The sequence below is a fragment of the Lolium perenne genome, chromosome 5 (genome assembly GCF_019359855.2).
Source record: "Lolium perenne isolate Kyuss_39 chromosome 5, Kyuss_2.0, whole genome shotgun sequence".
NCBI classification, from domain to species: Eukaryota; Viridiplantae; Streptophyta; class Magnoliopsida; order Poales; family Poaceae; genus Lolium; species Lolium perenne.
Window position 1 is genome coordinate 138,891,783 of NC_067248.2, and position 10,398 is coordinate 138,902,180.

Here is a 10,398-nt window from a genome sequence, read left to right on the forward strand (position 1 = left end):
CAATTTAGTTTATTTTCCTGGGTAAATTAGAGGATTAAAATATGCCATCTTGTAGACTGGGAAATTTAAACAATGGAACCATGCATACCCGCACGTAGATGCATGCGACCTTTGAGGACCCTTGCTTTGGAGGCAAGGTATATACAAAACTTTCATTCCTTGCCGCACCATTCCACTATATGGACCATATATATCGCTAAACTTTGAGAAGATTACAAAGTGATCGAATTAAGTCATCCGCGCGGCTAGCTAGCTGACGAATAAATTCTTTGCACGGCCGGCCAGCCGCCCGTGTCGACGACGAGTTATCCTGATTCCTGGATCCCTGGCCCTGTCATATCCATTAACAACAACAAATGAGAAAGAATAAAGGAAGATTACTTATCTCCTGATACTCGTTTGTTATTTCTGGGTCGATCAAACTACACAACTTTAAGGATAAAAATGCTCAACTGTCCGGTTCTTTATTTGTAGAGTGACAAACACATCAGGCACTGAAGGAAAGCTCCGATTAACTGACAAGTATACCCACCTAGACATGACAATGCATCTGGTGCTCCACCTCGGCTTATTCCGGGCTCGATGGCCGTCCCGTCCAACCCAGGCAGCTGGTATAAAACCCTCCGGCCTACCTGATGTCTTCATTCTCCACCTCTCACCTCCAAACGGCAAACACATCAGAGATCGATCGCCTTGCACGAAGCTAATCTAATTATTAAGCTAGAAAGAAGAGAGCATAACAAGCTAGCCAGATGGCAAAGGTACACCCGAACGTGGCCGTGCCAGAGTCGCCGGCAGGAGCCGTCGTCGAGGAGGAGCAGCAGCAGCCCACGGTTCTGACGGTGTGGCGCAAGTCGTTGCTCTTCAACTGCGACGGCTTCACCGTCTTCGACGCCACCGGCGGCCTCGCCTTCCGCGTCGACCGCTACGGCTCCTCCTCCGGCAGCCGCCGTCGCCGCGCCGAGGACGTCGTGCTCATGGACGCCGCTGGGAAGCCTCTCCTCACCGTGAGGAGGAAGATCAAGCTCAGCCTCAGCCTGGGGGAACACTGGGTGGTGTACGACGGTGACGCGAGCGCCGCGGACGCGAAGCCGCTTCTCTCCGTGCGGCGCCACCACGTCGGCCTGCACCGCCGCGCGTCCGATAAGACGCTCGCGCACATCACGCCTCTAGGATCATCATCCTCCGAGGCGGCGGCGTACGTGGTAGAGGGTTCGTACGGGCGGCGGAGTTGCGCGGTGCGAGACGCGCGCGAGGGCGGCGCCGCTGCGCTGGCGGAGGTGCGGCGGAAGGAATCGGTGGGGGACGACGTGTTCCGGCTGGTGGTGTCGGACCACCGCATCGGCGCAGCGCTGTCCATGGGCGTCGTCATCGCCCTGGACCAGATGTTCGGCGGCGCCTCGTCGCGGACGTCGACGTCGCTGCTGCCGAGGAGCTGGTCGGCGTAGGAGCACTAGCTGGAGTAGTGGCTACTGGCTACCAGCTGGTGCGGCCCCCACGTGGCAACCAAATGGAAAGCTACTGCTGGCCCCATCTGTCGGCGTGAGCACAGTTTTAGGTGCCTGCCAGAAACAGATGATTAAATCTGCGTTTTTCCTTTTATTTAGAAAGGAGAAAATCAAGGACGGTGATTTAGACAGGCTATGCAAAGTGTGTACATAAAAGATGCTAACAAAAGTGTGCTCATGAATGTGTAATCTCAGTGGTACTTATTAAATTGCACCTTCCTGCTTCATACTTATTTCGTTTCATATTTTTTTTTTTGACGTGGTTTTAGTTATATTAGAGCTAGAAGTATAACAAAAATTATGAAACAAATAGAACAAACCTGATGTTAGGTGGTTAGGAGGATGGTTGTACCCTTAGCTCAGTACAGTTTAAAATTCTAGGTTTGACATTTATGTGTCTCATAAAGTCGAAATATTCTTTCAGTTAGAAGTGATGTTATCATCGACAGCGAGGCGCCTATGATGACTTCGTCAGTTTCAAGATCTGATCCGCTAACTCAGTCTTCTGGAGGTGCTCATAGGAACATAGTGTGCGTGTGTCTGTTCCTAGAAGTGATTGTATGCGCGTATATGTGAGTGTCAGTTTTTGTACTATGTTTCTTCATAAAAAAAACAAAGGGAGTAAAAGTTATATGTCACTAGCCTATTCTGAGTGAGAGATTAGCCTTTGGCTTTCCCTAATCACACAATTAGCTGATGGTTCGAGTTGTTGAAGGTCATGGCCGATGACCATGCAAGAAGTGTGTGATCGCTTTGCCGACCGAGTCGGTCGTGTCATGCAGCAACATAAGCATGATACTTCTGCCCTTCGTGCAATATTGTTGGCAAAATGCTTCCCAACAAATCTAATATTCGATTTTGCTGAAACGGATTAGTTGATTTATGAGTAATTGGACTATTATACTTGCAAGTGCGCATGCATGCATGCAAGCACTCAAGCAGGCTTGACAAAGAAAGTGGAACCTGAACGCAGGAGCGTCGACTGATTACTTAATTAGGAGGAATAGATGATCGGTGTTTCTACTTTGTGCTGCTTAATTTGTTACGTTAGTCATCGTTACAACTTACAAATTGCCTAGCTACACCCTTCTAGTAAAAATTGGCGCACTCATGCTACCTAGGCCTTCCACCTAGATTTACAACTGATTCGGTCAGCATCACCGATCCAAGCATGTCTCACTACCATTGTCCCAGACAAAATCTATGCAACTGACGAAAGGATTTTGGAGGTTGTTACGAACACAATGCCACTTAACCTTAAAACACCACATTAAGAAAAATCTAAGATTTTTAGTAAAGCCTATAATAGGAAAACGACTCCGATATATATCAACAACATAGGAGAAGAAAAACAAGTGGCCCCGAGATTTCAATTCAAAGTACAACATGGTGATGGCTCCGAAGGCAACATAATTGATCAACGAGGGCTCGTGAGATCGATATAAATGAATTCTTGTATGGTCTGTCTATGTTTTACTTGACTGAGATTCTCGGTCGATGTAGAAAAGTGAGACACAAGTTGAACTTTGGCATGCAAGTGGATAGTCCGGCGGACTTGGCGAACAACCCGTGGGATTAGGTGTCATGCAAATTAGCTAAAGAGTAGTGAATGTGTGATTAGGTGATTAGATAATGAAGTCATGAGACGGACAAGCCTCGATGGCTTGGTGGGCGTCCGCCTGCATCCTTGGTTGAAATCTTCGCTAAATAGAGTTGCACTTTTCTAAAAGAAAAGAGGAACCCCTGCGGTATTTATATTAAGGTAGAGGGAGCTATAGGCACTGGAATCGCAAAGCCTAAGACTCGAATACGAGACTAGGACCTAAGGAAGTCATAGTCAACCGAGACTTAGTAAACCGATATTAATGAAATATTCCTAGGTTTTGTAATCAACTAAGATTTTCCTTAAGTTTCAGTCGGTTCAATGTAGTGCAACTATGAAGTTCTACTTATTTTCTTAGAAAATTGCTACTGAACAATTTAGTTCCACGTTCCTTCACTACTCCTAAGTTAGAACCACGATTCTACGACTTCAGAATTCAAATTGAGTGGACCAATAAATTCCATCATTCTGGTCAGTAGAATATATGATTTAACGACGCATTTCCGATCCCAGGATTGATCTAGCTAGATGCAGTTTTCTGATCCTACTTTTTTTTTTCGATAAAGGATGCTTTATTACTTCAAGAAGCAATTACATTCAGCCTCTGCATAACCAGGATGCACACAGCCGTTTGTTGTCTCAAGAGTCCAGAGTTACAAAAATAAAAGGGCGAAATACATATCGGAACGATGAATCATATGACGCCTAAGATGTGGGAGGAGCTACTATCCGTAGACTATGTTGCCACCCATGTAGGGAAAAAGTATCCCTCGCCGTATCCTCCAACCGTGTACAGACCTCCGTAAATAGGTCTCGGTTCTCCACACGCTGAAGAGGTAACCACGAACGGAGAATACCCGTGCATCTGTAGATGACCTGCAACAAAGAGCAATTTTTGTCATTAAAGATCTTGTCATTTCTACATAGCCAGAGCGCCCAGATAACTGCTAGCGCCCCCATCCTAAGAAGCATTTTAAACCTTGAGTTAATACCATGAAGCCAATTGCCAAAGACATTAGCGACACTAGTCGGCGGATACAAGGTAGACGCTACTTGGATGACTGACCATATAGATCTCGCAAACTGGCACTGGAAGAATAAATGTTTGATGGTTTCATCATGATGACAAAAGACACATCGTGTACTTCCGTGCCAATTCCGCTTAACAAGATTGTCTTTGGTGAGGATAACCCCGCGACGAAGATACCATCCAAAAATTTTAATTTTTAATGGTATCTTCATCTTCCAAATTTTTTTATTATTATCAACTGGTAAATCAGAAAGCAGGATCGCATTGTATAAAGATTTTACAGAAAAAGTACCATCTACATGGAGGTTCCATCGAAATTCATCTGGCTCTGGCGATAACTGAATATCTCCAAGCCGCTGAATTAGATTGTTCCATGCCACAAGCCTTTGTCCTAATAAAACCCGTCTGAACGTCACATTCGGGGGTGAAGTAGCCATTACAGTTGCAATGGTATCACCTTGGCGACGCGCAATTCTATACAAAGCGGGATACTGTTCACTTAGGGGAGCATTGTCGAGCCAAGCATCTTCCCAGAACCGTATCTGTGCTCCATTCTTAATGGAGAAAGTCCCATGTCGAAAAAAGACATTTTTTGTCGCCATAAGACCAGCCCAGAAGTGTGAATCCCCAGGTTTCCAAACCACCTGAGATAATGTCTTCGAGCCGATGTACTTTCTCCGAAGTATAGTTTGCCAAATCCCATCCTCCGTAAGTAGCTTAAAAAGCCATTTACCCAGAAGAGCTGAATTCTTGACCTCCAGGTCATGAACTCCAAGCCCTCCTTGATCTTTGGGACTACAAACTATACTCCATTTAACCAGTCGATATTTCTTTTTCTCGTTGTCCCCTTGCCAAAAGAATCTGGATCGATAATAATCGAGTTTATGCAGAATTCCTTTTGGTAGGATGAAGAATGATAGCATATACAGTACCATATTAGTTAGTACTGAATTAATGAGTACCAATCTTCCACCCAGGGACAACAATTTACCTTTCCAACTACTGAGGCGTTTTTGTAATCTTTCTTCCACTAATTTCCATTCCGCAATTGTCAGTCTCCGATAGTGAATCGGAATACCCAAATAGCGAATCGGAAATTGGCCTTGCCCACAACCAAATAACTCTGTATACAGAGCTACATCGTCTTGGGCATCACCGAAGCAGAACAATTCACTTTTATGGAAGTTAATTTTCAATCCTGATAATTGCTCAAAAGCTGCTAAAATTAATTTCAGATTTCGAGCTTTTTCAAGATCATGATCCATAAAAAGAATTGTGTCATCAGCGTATTGAAGGATAGATAAGCCACCATCAACCAGATGTGGAATCACACCTTCAATCTGACCATCAGACTTGGCTCTCTCTATGAGTACCGCCAACATATCCGCTACGATGTTAAATAACATCGGAGATAGCGGATCTCCTTGGCGTAGCCCTTTTCGTGTTTGGAAGTAGTGTCCGGTGTCATCATTAACCCGGATTGCAACACTACCTCCATACACGAAATCATGAATTAGAGCTCGCCACTCAGGCGAAAAGCCTTTCATCCTGAGTGTCTGTTGAAGAAAAGACCATTTAACTTTATCATACGCCTTCTCAAAATCAAGCTTTAAAATAACCCCATTTAATTTCTTAGAATGCATCTCATGTACCGTCTCATGCAAAACCGCTACTCCATCAAGGATATTACGACCTTGCATAAAGGCTGTCTGCGATGGTAAAACAACATGATCCGCAACCGTATTAAGTCTAATGGTGGCCACTTTCGTGAAAATCTTGAAACTTACATTTAATAGGCAAATGGGTCTATATTGTTGGATCCTTTCTGCCTCATTAATTTTCGGTAACAAGATAACTTCACCAAAATTTAGACGAAATAATTCTAGTTGTCCAATGTGTAAATCACTGAACAAATCTAGAAGGTCCGATTTAATAGTATCCCAGAAGGTTTGATAAAACTCTGCTGGAAACCCATCTGGACCCGGTGCTTTGTTGCATTCCATTTGGAAAACTGCCTTCTTAACCTCTTCTTCAGTATAAGGTGCGGTTAGCAAGCCGTTTTCTTGCAAAGAAACTTGGGGTATATCATCCGTTAAGTCCTCGTTAAGAGAGAAAGTACTTTCCTCCGGAGGACCAAACAGACCCTTATAATAATTAGTAATGTAAGACTTGAGTTGCTCATGGCCTTCAATCAACCCTTCATCTTGAATAAGAGAGTGAATACGTTTTTTCCGGTGTCTCCCATTTGCTAAGCCATGGAAATACCGCGTATTCGAGTCTCCTTCCAAGATGAATTGAGCTTTGGATCGTTGATACCATTTGAGCTCCTCTTCGCGAAGAAGACCCGCCATCTGTTCATTGGATTGATTTTTAAGCTCAATCTCATGTGTAGACAGGGGTCTAATCTCCGCAACAGCCTCAAGCTCATCAATCACATTTGATAAGCGATACTTTTCTTTTTTAAGAATACCAGCCGTATGGGCAGCCCAACCAGAGAGATGTTTGCGCATAGAACGCATTTTATTATTCCATCTCAAAATGGGCGTACTCCCCCCGACCGGTCTATCCCAAACCCTTTTAACCATATCATGAAATCCCTCTCGATATAACCAGCCAAGTTCAAATTTGAACGGCCGTTTACAAACGGGTGTGGGATTCCCGGTGGTTAAAAGGATGGGAGCGTGGTCAGACAGTTTTTCAATACGTTCTAGTGCGCGGACTGACACCAGAGGGTATTTATTTTCCCATTCGGTATCCATCAACACGCGATCTAGTTTCTCGTAGGTGGGCTCCGGCAAGTTGTTTGCCCAAGTAAACTGTCGACCAGTCATAAACACCTCTCTTAAATCAAGGCTATCAATGACAGCGTTGAACAAGAAAGGCCAATGACCATCAAAGCGGCCTTTACTTTTCTCATGAGGAAACCTCAACAAATTAAAATCACCTCCGATTAAAATCGGGTAAGGATTATCTTTTGTAAGGTTTACCAACTCACGTAAAAAGTCAGCCTTAAACACTTCCTGGGCGGCACCATACACAGCGACCAGACTCCACATGAAACCATCTGCTTTGTTCTGAATGTCGAGCTTAATGTGGTACTCTCCATCAGAACTAGCCAAAACGGTCATGGTGTCTATGCGGACGCCAAGTAAAATGCCCCCTGACCTACCACGGGGCGGGCGAGAAAACCACTGAAAGTTAATCCCGCCTGACAAACGGTCGAGAAAACTTTGAGAGAAATTTCGCCTACCCGTCTCCGATATAGCAACAAAATCTAAATCATAATCTCTACAACCATCTGCTTTGTTCTGATCCTACTACCATTGTCTAATTCGAAACTTGTACAGTATGACTTGTCCAGCGAAGCTGTTGCTGTCCCTCTATCCTAGCAATTGGTCCAGGCTAATCACGTTTGCTTCCTTCGATGGGAATGTTAAAGCCAGCGACGCAGAGCCACTACGTGCAGATTCTCCCAGACCGGGAGAAACGTCCATCGGTTTCCGCTGCGCCATTTCTGGGAGAAAGTTTCCGGGACGCCACTGGAGTAGGCCGGACGCATTCAGTTTGTGCTGTGGAAGGAAGGAACACGATGCTTAATCGCACTGACGCGCACGAGTAACACATTCAGAGAGGCGTACGCTCGTCCGCGAAGAAACAAACGCACCCAAGTAACCGGACGCAAAATGTGTGCAAAATCTGTGTCAGCAACAGGCCAACAGCAGATCTCGTGTGTTCGGTCCAGAGAGAGTGAGAGTTTTCATTTGCCGGAATCTGTTCACATCGTACATGTCTTGATCTCAAACTTGCGCTGTCGATGGTCATGGTTGAACTGCAGTGGGGAACAAGTGAGAGAGCAAATATTTCGCAACTAGTTATGTTTGCATCCTATTATTAGATGTCCTATTTCTGAATTTTAAAAAATGTGAAGCAAATCATGGATATTGGTTATGTTATATGTTGTGCGCCTGCAAATTTTTGTGTAAGGGCATGTAAAACCCTAGAGGCTTAAGAGACGCTTAAGAAATTAAAAATAATACTAAAATAAAAAATAATCAAGCGCCCCATCTTCCAACGCCGACGCTAAATAGGAATTATTTCCGCGCATGCATGTGGCATTTGCTATTAGAAAAAAATATTTTATGGTGGAGAAAAAAGTGGAGCACCTGGCTTTTGTTGGGGCATTGACGTGAGACTTATTCCTGAGATCGGCCAGGAACTAAACGTAACAGCCAGGCGCCTGTGATGTACATGCTCTAAAAATATAATCATATGTGACCTTTACTATAAAAAAAAATACATAAGTGAATAGTGTCTTGTACTACTTAGACATTATTTTTTCTTTTTATGTAGGTCACATATTATCATACTTTTTGATAAAATTTCACAGATGCACAAGATACGACACAGTATAGATCCATAATTTTTATTTATTTTAGAAACATGTAACATAAAAAAATTAAGTGCACCGGCCACTAGTGGTAAACTGTAGTTAGCGGGAACAAGAGGGAAAGGAAGTTCTGATATTGTTAGAATTTAATTAATAGGTTAATTAAAGGGGTAATCCTCCCTCATGTAATACTCTATGTTAATTGGTTTGTCAACAGACACAACCCTTCCTCACACCTCTTCGAACGGACGTGACCCATATTCGCGTCTCTTCCCCTTGTATATAAGTTGTGAATCATCAATGGAACAGGACAGTTGAATTATTTGTTGTCTCTCCCGTTTGCTTCTCGATACTACTTTCAACACGTTATCAGCACATAGATTCTGCCATGAGCATTTGGCCAATCTGAAGAATGATTACCGGTGGAGCATGACGTTCGCTCACATGAACACACTCGTTTTGAATAGAAACGATCAGGACATGGAGCAATCTTTAAATCTCGCCACGCCCAAGAAGAAAAACCAATTGACATAGATCAATTAGCATGCAGAGCATGCGTCCATTCATTTACTAGTGATCATTCCAATAATTTATGGTTGAGATCAGCGAACTAATCAATGCATTATTTTCCTGTTGTGTCTCAGTCAAAACAGCAGAAAGGATCTTTGTCGGACCATCCTCGAGCGCTGCATCACCGGAATGGCACACGACAAAGACCATCAACGGCACACGACGGCGGACGTCATTGAGCCCGTTGAGCGAATTAGAGTTTTTCGACGGAAGAACCAGGAGACAGGAAGAACCGGCAAACTACTAAGGCATATCATGTCGCTGTATCTTCGCCTCCTTCACTCGAACATCAAGAAAAGAAGTACAGACACATACATCTACTTTACTAATTGGTAAGATCAAGAGAGAATCGAAGACCTCAACTATCAAAAAAGGTGAGCACCAAAGTGATCTTCGATTCAAGATGTTCTTACCACCACGATCTTCACGACCGGGCCTCTCGACGGAACTGGCCCACCGGATTCGCGGCTCACGCCCAGCGCGCGGCCCCCATCCTCGATGCCTTTGTTCCCAGCGAGACAACACCCGACGCGCTCAGCACCGGCGTGCACGCCCGCTAGAGCGACGGTGGCAGGGCGCTTGGACGCGGCCTCGGGACGCGACTCCCCGCGAAGCGGCTCCACAACGCGCTTCGTCTTCCCAAATGGCGGTTGGGCGACACGCGTAGTCCGGAAACCATGGCAGTTCCTCAGCACGGCGGCCGTCCCCAACGGCAGGATCTCCATGCGGAGGCGAGGCCCAGTGTGCCCGGCGGCCCTCAGTCCCGGCTGCGACCGTCCCCAACGGAGGTCCCCCACAGCTAGGCCATCGCCCAACGCGTGTGGCGGCCTTCGACCTCATGGCAGCAGCACGACCACTCGATGGACGGTGCTCCGCGCGATGGCTCCCTTTGGTCCTACGGCGCGTCGGCTTGCTCGCCATGTGACAAGCAGCCGAACCCAATCATTGATTGGTAACCGTCCAGTAAGACTAGTCACAATGCATAGTATCATATAGAAGTATCATGTGTATGATACTACTATATGTTATTATGTCCACAATGCATGATATCATATGCTAGTATCATAATCTTCCTATATTAATTGATTTATAGAATCTCAATGCAAATATATGTACAAGATTTGTTTGGCATTACATTTTCTAGTACTACGTGCTATGATACGATATCTACCTATGATACTACTATCATCTCTCTCATCTTTAATCACACTGCCACATCAGCTTTTTGCATACATGTGATGCATGATACTACCTATGATACTCCCATTGTGGATAGTCTAAAGGGAAGGAGAGAGACTTT

At 44.8% G+C, this 10,398-nt stretch overlaps 1 protein-coding gene across 1 annotated transcript; it reads left to right on the plus strand.

Annotated features, from left to right (window-relative positions):
- The first annotated feature begins 509 nt into the window (after positions 1–509).
- On the plus strand, positions 510–1,569 carry LOC127304825 (protein LURP-one-related 8-like). Its single transcript, XM_051335405.2, has one exon. It carries the CDS (start codon positions 753–755, stop codon positions 1,446–1,448), a length of 696 nt encoding a protein of 231 aa, XP_051191365.1. The 5' UTR covers positions 510–752; the 3' UTR covers positions 1,449–1,569.
- Positions 1,570–10,398: the final 8,829 nt, after the last annotated feature.

Coding starts and splice junctions, on each gene's coding strand:
- LOC127304825 (XM_051335405.2), top strand. CDS start 753: ATGGCAAAGGTACACCCGAACGTGGCCGTGCCAGAGTCGCCGGCAGGA.